The sequence below is a fragment of the Aulostomus chinensis genome, chromosome 19 (genome assembly GCF_037954235.1).
Source record: "Aulostomus chinensis isolate RoL2024-O1b breed Wild chromosome 19, RoL_Achi_v1.0, whole genome shotgun sequence".
In the NCBI taxonomy this organism is placed as follows: Eukaryota; Metazoa; Chordata; class Actinopteri; order Syngnathiformes; family Aulostomidae; genus Aulostomus; species Aulostomus chinensis.
Window position 1 is genome coordinate 16,218,915 of NC_141338.1, and position 19,390 is coordinate 16,238,304.

A 19,390-nucleotide genomic window follows, 5' to 3' on the forward strand; every position below is an offset into this window, starting at 1 on the left:
TGACTGTGAGTGTGAATGGTTGTCTGTCTCTATGTGTTGGTCCTGTGATGGACTGGTGACCTGTCCAGGGTGAACCCCCCCTCTCGCCTGAAGGCTGCTGGGATAGGCTCCACCCCCCCCCCCCGCGACCCTGAACAGGATAAGAGATATAGAAAATAGATGGATGGTGATTGAAAAAAGGAATACAACTAGCTGTTTAATCTAATTTTCTATAATTGAATCTTATTATATTTTTTGGCTTCATATGCCCACGATGTATTGCTCAGCAGGGAGTGTATTGTGTGTTTTTGGATGTATTTTTTTTATTTACTAGATGAAGAAAAGGTGCCGGCTGCAGCTAAATATATTCTGAGTACATTCAATATAAAAATAAAAGAAGAAAAAAGTGAAATTTGGGTGTAAAACCAAAACAACAGAAGTTGAACGGCCCGGTACTGTGAAGCGTAGCTCCTGCACGTGTTATTTGCTTGAATCTCTAACTGAACAGTGATCAGAGTCAATTTCAAAAGCTTGATAAACGTATAGGAAGTCAGGTTGTCGGCTCATCAGACGCTGATGCCTCCTGACTGACCCTGAGATGTGAAAATCAAATTCAACAAAAGAGTCTCGTCCAAATATAAAAACAATTTTTTTTTTGGTCTTGTTGCTGATTTCATGAATAAAGTGATATTTCTTAGTCAGAGTGACATGCAGATGTCTTCCTGCCTCCCACTGCAGGCAATAATGCATATTCTCAAAGCTAAGAACAAGATTTTGAATTCCATGTGGTCTGTTTGATTTCTTTATTACAGGTTCAGGGGAGAAGGAAGTTAAGGCTGCTGCATTTGAACAGCTGCAACGCAGGATTAGGAATGTGGAAACTTCATTTGATGAAGACGTTTGTCTTGATCTGAACAGGGATTTTCCTCTTATTATTGCGAGTTTTTCTTGGTTTCGTTTTCGTCCATGAATCTGTATTTTCTCATCTCATGATTTTGAGTAAATTCATGTAAAACAATGTTGGAAGTACTGTGGAAATGCACAATCTGACCTCTAAGCCTCTGGGAATGGGCAGGACTACTTCCCTGTCTGACAGTCAGCTGAGGAAGTGGGAACAAAAAAATTCCATGTAAATGAACATTCTTTGTCCCGCTTAAGCACACGTATATAACACAGTCCCACAGATCGGACGGTGAAACAAATGAATTCATCTTTAAGGAAATAAATGGTGTCATGCCTGTCTGGAGTGTTTAAACAGCCTCAGTGATATATGTTAATAGTTCTGCTAAAACATGTGGTTGTCACAGTAACAAAAACATTGGTGGATAACACCGAGGTGCAATAGTCGCACAGCTAAACGTGCGTAATTTTAAACTCTGATATCATCTGCGATGCTTTTCTATTCTTTTTTTTTAGCAGTGTTTATTTCAGGAAAGGCAAGTCATGTCAAAAACCACACCAACACAAACTATTCAAGGTTTTCCTTGTGTTTTTATTGTTGCTGGGATATCAACACTATGCTTCAGGCTGCACATTCATTCACTGATATTGGCCCTTGATCGTATGGAAATCACATTAAAGTCTGTGACAGAATTGCTTTCGTTTAGCTGGAGGCTTTTAAAAGCAGTTGCACTTTTATTTGGAAGAACATTTTTAACACAAAGCAGGTTCAGTCATTGGTCCTGGTAATGCACATATTATGATTCTCTTAGCGTTAAACAATCTCATATTGCAACACACACTGGCTGTTGTGCACTGCTTTTCCATTGAAATATGTACGGATGAGCAAATGTGATAGAGCTTTTCTGGGAAGTTGCGTGTTGATGGGAGGACAGGGGGCGTTCTCACTCGCACATTTAGGCGCTGACAGTCACTCCAGACAGCTTTCACCATCCTGAGTACACAACAAACGACTACGGACTGCCGAGGGCGTAGGAGGTGAGCCAATCAAACTTCCTCTGCAAACGCTACACACTAGATCCACAGCTAGGCTATGTGGGCTAACGCTGGGTGTATGGGGGTAGTGACATTAGCAACAAAGGCTAATCTCAGTACACATTAACAATTCGATTTGCCGCAACCACGGCGTAGCGTTAACTCGCCATTGACCTCCGCCACTCCTCCTCCCCTCTCTCCCTCCTTGACGTATCGTGATGAGCCAATTAAAAGAATGGTTTTCGGTTCACCTCCTGTGTTGAGTGTGTTTACTTTCCCACCTCAAGTAAACTGCACCATGGTCCACTTGAAAACTGATCAAGGACAGACTAATGAATTCTGTATAAATGCTGTATGAAAGCATCCTGTTTATTTCCAGCTTTGAGTATAACACAATGCATTTGCGTTCTTGACATGCCATCAATGTGTGTTGCTCTTCAGAATGAAAATCTTTGTGGAATATTGACTCTAAAAATGATGTCTCCTTGTTGAACAAAATGCTAAAATACAAAATTTGGAGAAAAAAAAAACAAACAAACATTCCTACATCAGAATATTGAGGAGGCATTATTGTTACCAAATCATAAAATAAATGCTACTTAAAGCTGTTTTTATTGTAAAGAAAATCAATGGTGCCAATGAAAAATGCTCTGTTAAAGGGAAACATGGCAGTACGTCATCCAGTTTTGTTCAGCTGGGGCAAATGTAAGGCCGTGGTGTTAGCAACAGACAAGTTTATGGAGGAGAAACGGAAGGCACTGCACACATGAGCATCAAGTTCTGAGTCACAAACATGTTAGGACATGAATTAAAGTCACAATAATAATAAAAGAAACAAACCTACAGTACATTTGGACAGTTAAATTTACACACGAACACGTTCCCTTTGGTGATTAAATTCGAATAATATATATTTTATATACATACATACTGTACAGATATACTTACACTGGTACACAAAGAGTGACACTGGAAAACAAACACATACAGAGACAGAAAGTTTAGTTGGTTTGCGCTATAACCTGAATCAGTATATGTAACAGTGAATGTCGAATATGGAGGGTCGGGTCCAGAGTCGCGTACGCTGCCGGTAAACGAGTGGCACAATACTGCCTGATTCTTGTGAGGTCAGCTGTCTACACAGAGGTATATACATTTGCAAGCCACTCCCCATTCGCTCGGCTCCTTTATCCCAACCCTGGAACATAGTAGGGGTCCCTTTAGTGGCACAGTCAAGATTGTTCTGATACCAAACTTTGCAACATGAGACCTCCAGACAACAAACCCTTGAGGAATTAATAGTTTAAACCCAACTAAAGCACAGCCTTGTCCTTACGCACACGTCAGAAGACATGTTTGAAGACAGATCTCTCTTTTTTTAATTACCTAAATGTGTTTCATTGGAAGTGTCCGTATTTGATGTGTTAGAAGAGACTACCTGATGAGATTTGGGGACGATGATGATGGATTTTGCTCAACTCCACTCACGAATCAACTTAAGAAAAGAATTTAAATTACAGAATTATAAAAAAATAAGAATTCTATCAAAGATTTTTTTTTTTTTTACATTTATATTCTTCTCATTTTGTCAATCTCTAGAGTGCAAAGACACAACCAAAAACAGTGATAACGCTAGAAAAGAAGATCCCAGCTATTTTTTCAGAGTAACTACCAAAAAAAAAACAACAACATAAAAAGACTAATTCCTTTTTTACCGCTGCAGTTGAAAACACTGAGAAACATTGCTACTCTCATCTCATGGGGGCTTCTGTTTATGGCACAGAATTTGAAGGTAACGGCAGACGTCAGGTGAAGTCCGGTGTGGCAGCAACGCTAACGCTGTGCGCTAATAAACAATGAACAAAGAGAGCCCGCATGGCTAAAGCCGCACTCTGCCTCCCACAGGAACTCAGAGGAATTCTCTTTCCTCTCATTCTCTCACTGTCTTCTATCTTTTGCTCCAATCTGTTTTTCAAACTCAGTGCCAAGTGAACGATGTATGAGAAGTGCTTGATTCAAGTGGGATAATGGCTTTAACCAAAAGAAACTTTTACCTGTATTTGCATTTTTTTTATCTTGCATCTCTTTTTAAATTGATCTCTCCTCCCTAAATGTAGATTAGTAATGATCGGGCCACACTTTTCCAAATGACAATATGGATTCATTTCAAAATTTTTGTCCAAACTCTGCCTGATCCCTTGCAAATCAGTCAGGTAAGATACTTCCACACTGTGTGGTGATGAAACTGAATGTTCCATGATTCCATGCAATATTCTAATGATTCGGTTCAGGGTGCCATAAAAGTTCCAAGGCAGTGACATGCACTCATGTGCAATCAGCTGGTTGTTTCACATATTCACTTTCTGCAGATTGGCCAAGTCGCTGTTTGCGCTGCGCTCTCCAACGCGTATGTACGTCTGGCCCAAAGTCAGGTCATTCAAGTGATACTTCACCAAAAATATGTAATTTATTTAATAGTTTCTCACTCTAAGATACCCTGAATTGATTACAAAAAAATGTTTTGTTCCACATGAGTTTTGGTGAATCCAGAATTCAGAAAATGCTAGCCCATGGAGGAAGCTAAAGGAAGCTGAAAATGAACAACGTTAAAACTCTACTCACAGGTCCTCTCCACCCAGTCGTACGCCAAATACTTCACAAACACTTTGATCTGAGCTAAAACTAAAAACTAAAAAGCAGAGATTAAAACCCTTCCAGTTCTACATGCGTGGCCGCATTTGAACTGGATCATTCATCAGCTGAGTCTCTACGTGGTGTCGAGCCCAAACTTCACGCAGTCCTGGACGATAAACCAGCTGGGAAGCAGGATTTCTACCGACTGCATTCATTCGTTATGTTTGGAGGGAACAGAACTGTTTTAGTTCCTTGGGTTTTAGCTCCAATTAAAGTCTCCATCAAATATCAAGCACGTGATTGGAATGGGGAGTAATTCATAATTAATTGGTACATTTTGGATGAAGTATGACTTTAAAAACTGTACAAGTACAATCAATAGAATGTGTTACAGTTACAGTGAATTCTAAAAATTCTAATGCTGCGGTAAGCAAACATCATCACAACCCCAACACTCTAAACACTAAAATACTTGAAATAGTTGGGGATTTTTTTTACTGCATATCTTTAGCGTTTTATAAAGCATTCTTATTTGACTTAGAAACTTTGTGAGCAAACTTCCTCCCAGGAAAAATTAGCAGTAAACGGCTGCACTCCAAAGTGTAGGCTGGATTAGAAGCAGAGCCGCAGATTATATAAGAAACACCTCGAGCATGACTGAATCAACAGTTTGACATATGCCCGATCATACGTCTGCTCTAACTCTGAAGTACTGATATGAAGAGAATCTCCTCGAGCCACCAGGAGGCAATTTAACACTGATGACTTTTTTTTCACATTCATTTCAACTCCCCGCCTTTATTTTTATTTTTTTTTCTCTCAGTCAGCCTCACGGACACAGAAGCACAAGATAAAACACACAGGTCAGCGCATTTCATGTCAGGATCGGCGGTCTGCTAACGCTCACCAAATATGACCTTCACCTTGTCTCAGCATAACACTGTGGCTCAGAGCCTGCAAACATCCTCCTCCCCTTTTCGGTAAGTTCCCTGGAACAACTTGTCTTTAATGCCTTGTAAGGAAAATAAACAAGTTGAGATTTCTTGCAGATCCTGGATCCTGCGTGTATTTAAGTTGGATGGCGGCGTAAAAATGATGTGATGGAAGTAATTTAAGAGGAGACAAGTTCAGGAGAATAATGATTCCTCAAAGCCTTGCAGGTATAAGGTCACTTGTTAACCTTATGGAGAAGAACACCTTTAAACATTAGCAGGATGTCCAGTTATTGTTCTTATTTTTTTTTCTAATTTAAAAAAAGAGGAAACCAGCCCCCAACCAGCTACTTGAGACATTTTTATGCGTCCACATTAGCTAGAGCACCGGGCCTGTTTGGGCTTTTCTGTCAGCCTCCTCGAGCGTCCATGTGTCCCATTCTTCTAACGTTATGCTTCACAAATGTTTCAAGGGAATTTCTTCTAAATTTGGCATAAATGTCCACTGGAACTGAAGGATGAACCGAAAGGTTTTTAGTGGTCTAAGGTCAAGGTCATCATCACCTGACAAAATATCATATCTCAGGAACGCCTGGAGGGAAAGCATTGTAATTCGGCATAAACATCCACTGGGACTCAAGGATGAACAGGAAAGATTTCGGTGGTCAAAGGTCAAGGTGAAGTACAGACATATCGCACCACAAGAGCACAGTGTCTGTCACATTTTCTTTAGTGCGACGCCTTCAACAAACGCCTTTAAATTCAGCAAAAAATGTCCACTGGGACTCAAGAACTTTGGGGGTCAAAGGTCAAGGTCAGGCCCTGAGATATCACCTCACATGTACACAGAACAGGAACATATGGAGGGAACATTTTTAAATCCGCCCCCCCCAAAAAATCATCCTCTGGGACTGGAGGATGAATGTGCCGTCCAACATCAAGGTCACTGTCACCTCAGGGGCGCCTTGAGGGAATTTCTTCAAATGAGACATAAAACGTCCCCGCGCACTTGAAGATGAGCTTAACTGATTTTTGTGGTCAAAGGTCACAGGTCACTGTCAGCTCATATGACCATGATATCCAAGGAACACTCTGATTAATTTTCTACATGTAGTACAAATACGGGACGCAGTTGAGAGTCTTTGATGTTCAAAGGTTAAGGTCACGGTGAAAGGCACAGTTTGTGGAGGTATTCAACCGCAAAGTGGCGTTTCAATTTTCCTTTTTTTTAATCTACAAAACTTCAGTTCCTGTTCTGAAAGCAAGACTACGGGGCGTAAAATTTCCTGTGTTGGTTCAACTTTCCTGAGTGTCCTTGTCCATCTCTCCATTAAAAAAGAAAAGAAAAGCGTTTTAGTTTTTCTAAAAGAATGCAACGACTGCAAATGAGTTCTAAGACGGATGCGGCGGAAACTTTGATGCTAATGTTAAGATGCTGTTATATAACACAAATGTCCGATGGGGGAATCATGGAGCAAAAAATCCCAAATTCACGACTAAAGGGTACAAAGGTAGAGAAGACTGGAGAAAGAGGATGGGTTATACTGGCTTTTTCTTAATTTCACAGATTACACTTAAATAGTTCATATCAGTGTTGCCTGGAACAACACACTTAACACCGAAAGAAAATAGTACAACAGCTAAACAAAAATAATAACAGCCAATCAAAGTCCTTTTCTGTCTTCACACAGAGAAAGTCTATTTTTTTTTATCATCCTTCGTTTTTGCCCTCCTGGTGTGTCTCCTCAGCATCTGTCTTCATCCTAACATACTTCACATGGGTCGCTGTTGTCAGTTCATATTCACAGTCTCTCTTGACCTTCTTGCTCAGCCGCGCGTAAAGATTTACCCCTTCAAGCATTCATCACCTTTATACTACTGAGTGTTCGTTGTGGTGATGGTGGTGCATGCCGCCGCCGCTCAGCACCGTGTGGTTGATGGATGACGCCGATCTGTCAGATCCCTCCGCCGCTGTCCCGTTGACGTTCTCTTGCCGCTGACAGCACAGGATCTGCCTGAAGGTGGCGCTCATCTCCTTGTCTCGGTAGGAGTAGATGATGGGGTTCATGGCAGAGTTGAACTCAGCGAGAAGCAGGAAGAACTTTTCATAGGTGAGGACGTTGCAGCTGGCGCAGAAGACGTCAAGAAGAAGGATGACGAGACCGGGGGTCCAGCAGACGATGAATGCCCCTGCAGAGACACAGAGCAGAGGAAGAAAATAATCAGACCTGGGGCCCCTGGGAGCCTGAAGCCACTCTGCATAGGTGGTAGTCGTGCCTACATAACTGCAGTTTAAATTGAATAATTCAGGATTTATACCTGAAATTGGTGAGTGAAAAGAAGCCGCACCTGAACTTAAAAATGACCATAAAACAGGAAAGGGTGGTGTTCGTTGCATTGCTGCAGCCTTTTACGCTTGGTGGGTAAATGCGATACGGGGGATAATATAGACTGTTTGACAATTCGTCGTATTTCATACTGAGTTTAACCTCACAATCGATCTCATTTACACTGCGCCCACCTTTGAGGTTTCATCAGATGGGTTGCTGAACGAATCGATGTCTGAAACGCCTCTGAGTTCCACCCCTGTCCTGCCACCCTAAAGTAAATATGTCAGTTTGATATATTTTTTCATTTCAGGGTTTAACTCCTGCAAACTCACTGAAGTCACTCCACATTCGTTGAAAAAGGTAAAAAGGAAACGCAATGTGAAAGTGAAAGCACAAGCGTCGCAACTTAACAGCCACCAAAGGCAACTTTACTCTCACTGAGACCACAGCTGCAGCTTTTGAGTAGGACAGTGGTTTTATATAGACTGATGTTGTGGGTGCATTAACCATTTATTTAGCAACAGCCGCCACTAAAAGGCCATTTTGTTTGGCTAATGCAGAAGCAATAAAATAGAAATGATCAATAATTCATATTAATGATGGATTAAAAAAAACAAAACAAAACAAAACATCACCACATCCAAGCAGTGAATTGCCTTCATCGAAAGGCGTCTTCGTATTTATGGCTCGAAATTTGGTGGGAAGTTGCTTGCAACTTAAATGATTAATTTTGAAAATTCTTGAGAAAACCAAGTAAGAAAGGGAGATAAAGTTAAGAAAACACTTAAGATACAGTGTTAAGAATTTAAAAAAAAAATGGAATTTGAAAAAAATCGGCTATTTTCTTTCTATGTTATACTGATGATGTTGGAAAAAATTCAAATTGCAGTCCTGGCAAAAGACCCGTATTATTATTAATTTTTATTAGATATCACTCATCATTATACATCATTGATGACAATCTGTCACTTTTATGGCTCCGTAAACCGAGCTGAGTGGAGAAAAGGGTCAAAACTTTCCAAATAAAAGCCTGATGTCATATATAATTTTTGTATTTTGGCTCTAGATGAAGTAGGCGAGATGAAAAATCTGAAATATGTCATCTCAGCACTCCTCGGAATAAAGGAAACCAACCAGTTCTCCAAACAAAACAATAATAATAGCACTGCCTTCAAAAAAGATCCATGTCCGTATCATTTTGTGGGCGCGTTCAAAAAACCACAACAATAGTTCTTTTTGAAAGGAAACGAACCTTCGTTGATCTATAGAAGGCGGGATGGGTTTCGTGACGTCTCGCGAAACTGTTTCAACCGTAGCTTTCTATTATTCCATCAGAACAGTCAAACTGGTGTGACAGCACGGTGCAGGGGTCAGTGAGTCATTACTCTGGAACGTCAAGTGTGGTGAATCCAGTCGACAGATGCCATCGGACTCTAAGACAACTGTTGGACATCACGCTGTAGAGACAGCACAACAAGGCGTCTTGATGAGATGCGAGGCACGCAGAGACGAGCGAGAGGGAAACTACTGACAGGCAGGCCTGTTATCTGTTACTGTTTTGCAGGCAGCAGCTGCAGCAAATGCTTGACCTCACTTCCCAGCTATGCAGGCAGACTCTCCAGAGTTTGATAAATTTCTCAAACTGTCCACAGAACAACTCAACTATCTTAACATCTCTCTGTTTCTCAAACACAGAAACAATCAGCCCTTAGTCACAAAAACAAGACTTCCGATTACGTGACAATTTTCCCCGCCTCCAGCCAGTCAGTTCGCGTGAGCGCTGATGGAAATAAAAGTGACCTTAACCACAACTGATGTTCTCGTCTGGATACCACAGAAACCACAACAAACACACAACTCCAGAAGAACGCTTGGAGAGAACAGACTTTTGCCAAGACATATAAAAAAATAAAACCTTCTCCCTTTTTAAGACTGATTATCTTTTGTTAGATACGTATACGGTGTCGCAAAGAAAAGAAGCTACGATCTGAGAGATTCCACCCTGAGTGTCTTTTACTCCCACCCTGAATCCAGGGCTGTATCGCCATTCGTCATTTCACAATGCTCCTTTCCATTTCCTAAGAAATATTCCTGCATCACCATTGCCATGTAAACCAGCGGCAAAGTCACAGCAGGTTCATAAAGGTTTTACAGAGGAAACAAACGTGTTTTTGGCAGACTACAGTCAATCCCTTTTGCCTTGTCACGACTTGAAAATACCACATGAAGGGAAAAGAGATGCAGACCTGGAAAGTCTGTGGAGAAATGTAAATATATGCAAGCTACAAATCCCTGGAAAATCCGGAGAACTGCTTTAATACTTTCCAACTTTTCTAAAATTACATAGAACTGACATGTTGAATGTAACCTGCAGCAACAAGAGTCCTGTGAGCTGTATTTTTATTCAACGCCTTCCCACAATTGACAAGATTTTTTTTTGTCGTCAATGACACAAGACCGCCGACAATCGATGAGGTTTTGTGGTTATCAGCGCTTTGATTGTAGGGGCGCTGTTACGACCATTGACCGAACTAGAAATAACATGCAGCTGCAGAAGCGCACAGACACTTGTGAACCCAAATAACCCTCAAAATATTAGCAACACTGGTAAACATACCAAACAAAAAAGACAAAAAATCCATCCAAAACTATGCAACATTTCTCAGCTTTTGTTGAAAACGTTTTTAATAATAAACGTTCGTGTTGTGTGTCCAACAAGACATTCAGATACCAGATATCATGCCGGTGTCATTATCAGTTACTAAAACTAGATCAAATACAACATGGCTCTAAAATGGCCACGCAATTGAAACTCAAAATATAAGACTCATCATTAGTTAATAATATACATTTATCTTCTTCTATCAGAACAATGCCAACGTACCATGCTTTTTTCTATTGTTATGGAAGAAAGAGATGAAAGAATACACACACACACACACACACACACACACACACACACACACACACACACACAAAGGGTAGACACAAACACACACAAGTGCTGACTGAACCATCTTTCAAAGGACTTCTAACTTGGTGTCTGTTGTTGTCGGTGTTAGCTTTCCTCAACCAAGGAATACATGCCATCACCGGAAAGTTTATGTTTTTCATTCATGTATCCACCATTTAAAACTTTAGAAGAGGAGAAGACTGACCCCAGCCTGGTCGTTTCAAACAAAACTGACCCTAACATGGCCCGAAGTGACTCAACGCTTGCAGACCTCGAGTTTGTTTACCCCCCAAATCCATCCCATGCTAGCTCTAAGCTAGCTAATCGTTGCTCTGGGAGCGAATCTGTTTGTTTGATTCAGCTGATCCTCCCGCTACGCTGCACTTTCTCCCATTTCGATCTTTTTTTCCCCCTCTCCTCTCGGTACATTTTGAGCAGAATCACATATTTTTGTATCTAAAAGTTGTTTATAGTGTACTGAAGCAAAGTCAAATCTACTAAATCATCTAAATTTGTTAGCACTGGCGACCTTTCACTCCTCCCATGTCTGCGTTGCCTTGATGTGTCCCATATATAGTCACAGCCTGGACTCATTATTCACATTTATGTATCTGGGTTCTGTAGGATGAACCATCCATTACAATAATCTGTGAATACATCATTTTTAGTATGTCTTCAGCTGGCTTGGCTTGCCTCTGATATAAAGTTCTCACTGGGCCTTAAAATGAACTTATTAAATTATTCATCTTCATTCTCCTGTCTCACTATCTCTCTGTCCTCTTTAGTCTTTCATTCTCTCATTTCATTCCCTTTATGTTTCCTCTCACTCACAAGGTTTGCCTCTTCCCACCATTGCTTTACTTTTACACTCTCCTCTCTGCCCTTAAATCAGTCACATGCTTTGCCTGCATTTCTCTCTCTCTCTCTCTCTCTCTCTCTTCCCCTATTTCTTTTTATCATTCTTCCAGCCCAACCATGTGGTCATGATATCATGATCCCCCTGAAATAAGCCAGTAGACAGAAATGGTTTCCCGTTTGTCCGCAAAAGGATTCCTTTTTCCTCTCACATTCCCACATCAGGACACCCTCACACACACACACACACACACACACACACACACACACACACACACACACACACACACACACACACACACACACACACACACACACACACGATTAGATAACAGATTACTTCCAGTAGCTAAGTATTATTGATAAACAGGCTTGTGGTGTACACGCTGATCTGACAGCCACACTCTTCGGTTTGGGGAGGAGAACAGTGAGTTCTTTAATGGAGGTACAGGAAGTTGTTGTTTTTTCTTCTGCTCTGAAAAGTTGATGGTGCGCAGCAGTGACCCCTCGTTAGATGAGAAGTAGCTGGGTTCAAATGTCATTAACTTCTTTTTGATGCAGTTATGGAGAAAAAAGTAAACTTTAAAAGCAACTGCTTGTGATGTTACAGTCAAGAACCCAGCAGCCACGTCTCACACCTGAGACTCGGGAACAGGGGCCGGTTTTTGGTTTGTTCTGTCATTGTTTACAGTCAGTAGAGCAACTTGAGACATTTACCTGGAGTTGATGAAGATGACAAATATGAGCCCACTGTTTCAACCGTAGCCACTTTACACTCAGTACACAGTTTGATATCACCGCTACGGCTTTTTAAAAACCTCAGTCTGCAGCCATGTTCCAAATCTTTCATTTCGGCAAAATGCACTCCGTCTCTGTTTACATGGATGCGTCAGAGGCGCGAGGGTCAAAACTACTTCTAGAAACCAGAGGCTTCCCTCTCCTGACATTTTCTCCCTTGACTACAGATACGGTATCTGTATGCAGAATCTGGTGATGTGCTGAGATTATGTTATAGTTTGTATGAATCCAGATTATATCAATAAGCCATGCTCATTAGAAGTTGATCAAGTGAGAACTGTATCTTCCAAAATCACATTTCCATCCTCTGGCAGTGGGAGGTATTACGACTGTTGATGTGTGCTTCCGTCCCAGGCTCCCTCGTCTTCCGTTGCGCCTGTGGATGACGGAGCTTCACAATAAACCCATGAAGGCCTTTTTTTAACAATCAGGATTTGATGTATTTAGTCTGATAACATTTTGAAAGTTTAGAAGAACAGTAAATTATTTATTCACATTACTACCTCATTAACTACCAGTTAGCAGGTACTCACTCTTCATCCTCCTGGCAAAATACAGAGCAAGTTGCTGGTGTCGATGAGTGTAATGAGCATTGTGAACTAGAATAAATGATGCACTATAGTATAAAAAAGCAAAAAAAAACCCAAAACCTTTCTTTAAATCTTTTCTTTCTTTTACAGTCTTTTTATTTAGAGATTTTCTTTTGGTTTCTCTTACTCCGGGCAACGTTTTCAGATGTGTTCTAATTGGAAAAGGTTTTGTTTTTCTCTCCCAGAAAGCACTGGACCCAGACCTGATGATGTCAAACCCAGAACTGACAGGAGGCCAATACCAACATGTAAGAGGCGCGTCTTTTTCACGTTGTTTTGTTAAACTCACAATCGATGCATCGTGATTTATGTTGAAGGAGATTCAAGCGTTTGAAAGGAATCAAACTAAGCTCATCACAGATTCATCTTTATCTCTACGGCATTAATTCATAACAGGGTTGATGTCAGCAGGCCCTTGTCCCTTGAGCAAGCACTTGGCAACATTGGTGTATCTGTGTGTGTGTGTAGGGGGAGTCCTTTTCACAGGAAGAAAGCTTGAGAAGAACCAGACTCGTGGTAGGCGACCACTGTGAGTGATTAGAAAAGCTGCTCTGAGAACAGTAACGTCTTCCATTAACTGCTTTATTATCAAAGAACACACACTCTCTCTCTCTCTCTCTCTCTCTCTCTCTCTCTCTCTCTCTCACACACACACATAAATAAACACATACACACAACTAGGGAGTCAAATATACAGAAAACAGGTGACATCGGTGGCTGCATACCAAGAGTGTTTCCACACTGACAGCTGATTGGAGAGCTGTTAGCTCCTACACACACGCATTGTATTTAAAAAGAAGTGTGTGTAAGCAAGTTTTTATCCTCAAGTTGAAAATCTAGCTTGTGTAATTGATTGGTTGGCCTGGGATGATGTGTGGGTCAGTGTTGCACCATCTGTGTGCTAAGGCGGTGTTGTGTGTGTCGGTGCTCTGCAACGTCGGAAGATGTGACCGCAAACAAGACCGAGGGATTTAAGATAATCACATCCTTCACAGAAGCCCAGAACCAGGCCCCAACACCACCTGACACACACACACACACACACACACACACACACACACACACACACACACGCACACACACACACACACACACACACACGGATCAAGGGCTGTGGTTAATTTGACAGAGCTGTTGACTCACAGAGGAGTGATCAGGAGTATTTCTGTTGCTGCCACTCACGTATTATTCTTTTTTTCCCTTCCATTCTTCTGTGGCAGGCGCATGTGTCAGTCGGGTTCCTGATGTGGTTCGAGGCATCTGCTGCTCCACTGTAGCAACTGTGTGGGAGTCACTTCTGGCTGCTGCCCATCTAAATGTTTAGCAGAGCAGCTGCATGCTGCTCTTTCTAGGAGGGTTTGATTTAAGTTTCTCTGATGAGTGTTTTTGCCAAACTAATGAGTTAGTTTTCATCCTTCAAGCCTCGTCTCTTGCAAAACCGGAACATGTGGGACAAAAATCTCTGCGCAAAACGTTGTATCGCTTCTGATCTGATGGTGAGAAATAAGACATCAGGAAAGGGCTGGAGAGTGTCGGTCGGTTATTAGCAATAATACAAAAATAGAGTGAGACTTGAGCAGGACATCAAGTTTTGAAGTGAAAATACAAAGAAATGAAGAGGCAGGAGAGACGGTGGCACACAGGCTTTCGCTTTTAGCTCATGGACCATCATTTAGTTACTTTAGTTCGGTTGGAGTGTTCGCCTCTCACAGGAACAGTTTTAGGCACCCCTTCACAACCCGCCTACAACTCAAAGTTGAATCCCTGATTTTTAGAAGGGAGTCTGGATTTGAGGAATGACATGTTGTGTTTGAAATCATTGCGGGGAGGACTGCAGGAGAACTCATGTAATGACTGATGTGTTGTGTTTTATATTACTGAAACTTCATTCAGAATCTTCAAACAATCTTGTGATGTTTTAATGGATCCAGACAGAAGATCTGAACCCACACAGCAGCGGAAAAGAACATCCCCCCACCCCCAAATGAGCCAATTATCAACACTCCTTCTGTGAACGCATCTGAGAACAGGAACCAGGTGATTGATTTCGAAGCAGCGCTGAAGTTGGACCATTTGGCCCCTCAGCTACTCAGTGACAAGCCCATAGAACTATACAACTATATGGTGAGAAAGTGTGTGTTTGTGTGTGTCTCTTTATCTCTATAGAGGATACACACTCTGTGGCAAAACAGGCTGAGGCTATTCCCTGTTACTGTGTTCCCATCGTTGCACATGGGAGTGGATGTGAATCTCCAGTCCCACTGTTCTTCATTAACCCTGAGGGTTTGCCAGTGCGAGAGAGCATGTGTGAGCATGCACAGTACGTGCCTTCTATTCACGTGTGTGTGCAACCAGCTTTGTCATTTCTTTCCCATCTTCCTGCCGGGGTTGATGCTGGCTGCGGAGCATCCAGGGAGGACAGCAGCAGGCGGCAGGGGAGCAGTTATCATCTGGTCTGCAGATGCTTGAGAAGGAATCACTCAGGGCTTCACTTTCCAGTCAAGCAGAGAAAACAGAACTCTCCTTAACCTTCCTCTGAGATTGGAAGTCACAAAGTACAATTACTTCCTTTTGACTTGAACACAAATAATCCCCGCTTGACACTCCTTACGTTTAAAAAAAAACAAAAAACAGTTTGTTTTGAGGATGTAAAAAGAGAAAGATACAGCAGTTTTTTTGAAGGTGGCAGCTAACTTTTTCACTCTCTGACAGTGGGGGGCGCTAATGCACGTGATTGTGTGAAGGAAGGAGAAGACATCAAAGGAACACCCCAGTTTTGGGGAGATACAGGCTACTTTTACTGCATGTTTAGAGCCAGACGAGCAAACAGAAACCTCTCTATTCTCTCTATGAAACCTAAGACCCCACCAGACAACCGATAACTGGTTAGTTGATAGCTGCAAAGAAGGTTAGTAGTTTGCGCTTCGAAAGGGTATCTCTGTAGCTCAAATATTCACTGGGACGCAAAGAGGAACTGAAAAGATTTTGGAGGTCAAAGGTCACAGATAGACTATCTCTGGAATGCCTCTGTATATATACAACCAACTTACAAAAGGACTCAAAGATGAACTGAAAAGATTTTGGAGGTCAAAGGTCAAGCACACCTCACAAAGGGATTTTTAGTTATACTTTTGAGTAAATTTAACAACCTGTACTTCTTTATTCTTATTTGAATATATAGGTTGAATAAGAGTATCTGTACTTCTGCTTATGTGTACTTTTAACACCTCTTAAGGTCATAAGAAAAACACTAACCCCCAATGAAAACTGGGTACTTTTTGCTGAGCTGATTAAATGATTACAGAAAAAAAAAAACTTCTATCCTCCTGAACGATTAAATCTGACCTCTCAGTCGAATTCCTGCCCGAAGCAAAACACGTCACTCCCTTGTTCCTGAGACTCACCTCCGCTCTACGTCTTTGGCATTGCTATAAAGAAACTAATGCAATTTCTTTCTGGAACTCAAAACAGTATTACATCTAAATCATTAGCGATGAGATTTGTTGAGCATCTGCTGAGTTTAAAAACATATTCACCGTGTCGTCTTAAGTTACTGACTTGGATGAGCGAGGAGAACATTTGTGTTTATGTGAGTGTTCACGGAACATTTATTCTGCATTAATACTTTCAAATATTTTGCTGCACTTATAAAATAAGCGGAATAATATATACATATATATAAAATATATTATATTAAAAAAATAGAGTATTATCTCCCGTGCCATCAATTTAATAGAATTTCTTCCATTATGTGAGAACTGTTGAGCTTCCCTCTGAACACGGAACAGATGAGACACTTGAAAACTGCAGGCAAAGCCAAATGACTTCATCTGTAGATGTACTGCTCCTCAGGTTTGTGCTTACATTACATTACTTAATCAATTTCTGCCAAAGAAATAAAAGCGCAGCCTGTGACACGGTCTGAACGGTTCGCGCCTGACGTGGCCGAATGGGTGAGAAAGGGTGTGACAGCTTTTACTGAATTACCGAGAACTTCTCAGGATGAAGTCACCATCGTCATCCTCAGCAGCATTTGGAATATTATGATTGGGGTTTTTTTTTTAGTGATATTAAGAAGTGTTTTTACTCAGATTCAAGACTACATCAAGACAGAAACTGAAAGCAAAGAAGAGTTAACAGGGTCTTAAAATGTAATCTAGTTTACGTTATCATTATAACTGGCAACTACATCTTGAATGGATGTTCTCCATTTTGAACAAGGATTGATGGGTTTGTTCGTACAATTAAGGTTTGGTTCGGCTGAAAATACGGTTTCTGGGTTCAAATAGTGAAAGCGCGTAAAATGGCACTCAGGGAAAAGTTGGGACAATTCTTAAGGCCCACAACTGACAAGGGCTCTACATATTAGATCATTGTTTTTATTTCAATAATAGATTATAACCTATCACATACAATATTCAATAAGAATACTTTAACAAAACTAACAGCTTATTTTCATGTTCTTGCCTCAACAGCCGGGTTTGAGGGTGAAAGCGGGGGGAGGAATGCAAAATGCTAATCTTGCACTAAGGTTTGCATTTGCACCGGAGTGTGTAGTACTGAGTGTAGTTTGCATTTTATGTTGGTTTGCTCTTTCTGTCACTGCAGTGACAGAACTCAGCTGAACTCAACTAAAGATGCAACAAGAAACAGGTGGGAGAACATGAAGGCAGAGAGAGAGCTGATTGGCTGAGGAACACTTGGAACACGGCTGTCTGTGACGACGGTGGATGGTCGAACAAGACACAGGTGAACCACTCAAAAGCTGGGAAAATAGACAAAGACAGAAAGTAAAGGAAGAAAAACACATGAGAGAAGTATATGTAAGATTCAAAAAGGGACTGACAAAGAGTTGGATCAACACAAAGGGAGAACACAAACCAGAAACATGGAAAAGAACAAAAAAGATCAAACCTAAAGAGTCCATTATAAAACAAACGGAGAGAGTCCACAACTAAAAATCAACTCAGTCCAGATGGGACCATGACACTGGCAACAACAACAAAAACATCCTCTGAGAGCCTCTATTGCTTAACACCCCTCTCTGTTTACATGAAATGGTTTGACCCCAAATGAGGGTTACTTGCTAGCAGTCTTGCAAGAATGGTGGCTGAGGAGCATAATGAGGACCAGAGAAGCACAAATCTGGCTCCTAACAATGTAAATAAAGGAAAGAATGACAGGATAGATAGAGCAGGATTATGTCACCCAATTCTAGAAAAATAACAGTGGGTTTCGTTAGAAGCCACCGCGGAGTAAAGCACTCGAGATTCATGTTCATGTCAAGAAGGTTCTCTGCTCAATCAGACCAAAAAAAAAAAAAAAAAAAAGACTGTACAACCGATGTCTGCCCGTGACAAATTAACAACCAAAAACAACTAATAATAAAAAGCTGTGGTGGTTCAAAGCTAGCGTGTACATCGCTGCTGCCTCCGGGAAATGCAAAGCGAAGTTTGAAGTCATCAGGAGGATCAGTTCTCCTCCGTATGACTTTGTTTTTTTCTGTTAGGTCACACTGGTAATAGAGGCAGAAGAGATGACAGTCAGGACTGTGGGTAGCTTTGATGTCCACAGACTGACTAGGATCTTTGGTATTGTCGTTGCAATAGTCCAGGAGCCTTCATGAGCGACTGTTCCCATCTGTCCTGCATATTCTGGAATAGATGAACGGTACCGGGAGGTAATACAGTCGCTCATTCATCTGTTAAACCCCTCAGTGACAGTGAGTTCTGTGGAAATATGTGTAGATGAGACTCATGAACCACCTGTTTGAAGTAAAGCTTCAACTTCGCCACTGACGAGTTTAACAGGCAGAAACGTCGTATGGAGGGACTCTCCTGAGCTGCTTTGAGTTCACGCTGGAGTAAAGACAACAGAGGCAACAGGATGAGATAACAGCACACAGGAGACAAATCACATGCAATCCTTTGGTATGTTTTGTCTAGGACCAACACATCCTGCTTCCAAGCGCCAACGTGGTCATTTCCCACAATTTACACCTCAACTCACTTTTCACGCAGCAAGGATAGATTGCTGCGCTGCTCTTGCCGTTCCATTTAAAAAAAAAACAACAACATAAAAAGCGACTGATTACACAGCAGTGAAGACCGGAGAAGTGAGGAACATGCATCTGCAGAATGTTTAGACTCCAAACTGTCAGTGTGCGCTCACAGCTCTGCTCCAAGAAAAAACAGGCACAGCTTCACCAGAGAAAGCGCCTCCTCAATGTACAAATGTATCAACTGGACCAAAAACAGCACTACATTAAAATGTCTGGTTTACTGCTGACTGGTTCTTGTAGTTCTGGGAGCATAAACAAAAACACATGGCCTGAACCATACTGTTTATTAGCACATACAACCGAACATTTTCATTTTCATCAGC

At 41.4% G+C, this 19,390-nt stretch overlaps 1 protein-coding gene across 1 annotated transcript in view; it reads right to left on the reverse strand.

Moving 5' to 3' along the window:
• Positions 1-2,251: 2,251 nt before the first annotated feature.
• The window catches only part of lpar1 (lysophosphatidic acid receptor 1), a 41,134-nt gene continuing 23,995 nt past the window's right edge, over positions 2,252-19,390 (reverse strand). The window contains exon 3 of the mRNA XM_086187576.1: positions 2,252-7,670. Coding sequence (XP_086043702.1) covers positions 7,351-7,670 — 320 coding nt within the window. The 3' untranslated portion in view covers positions 2,252-7,350. The remainder of the gene's footprint in view (positions 7,671-19,390) is intronic.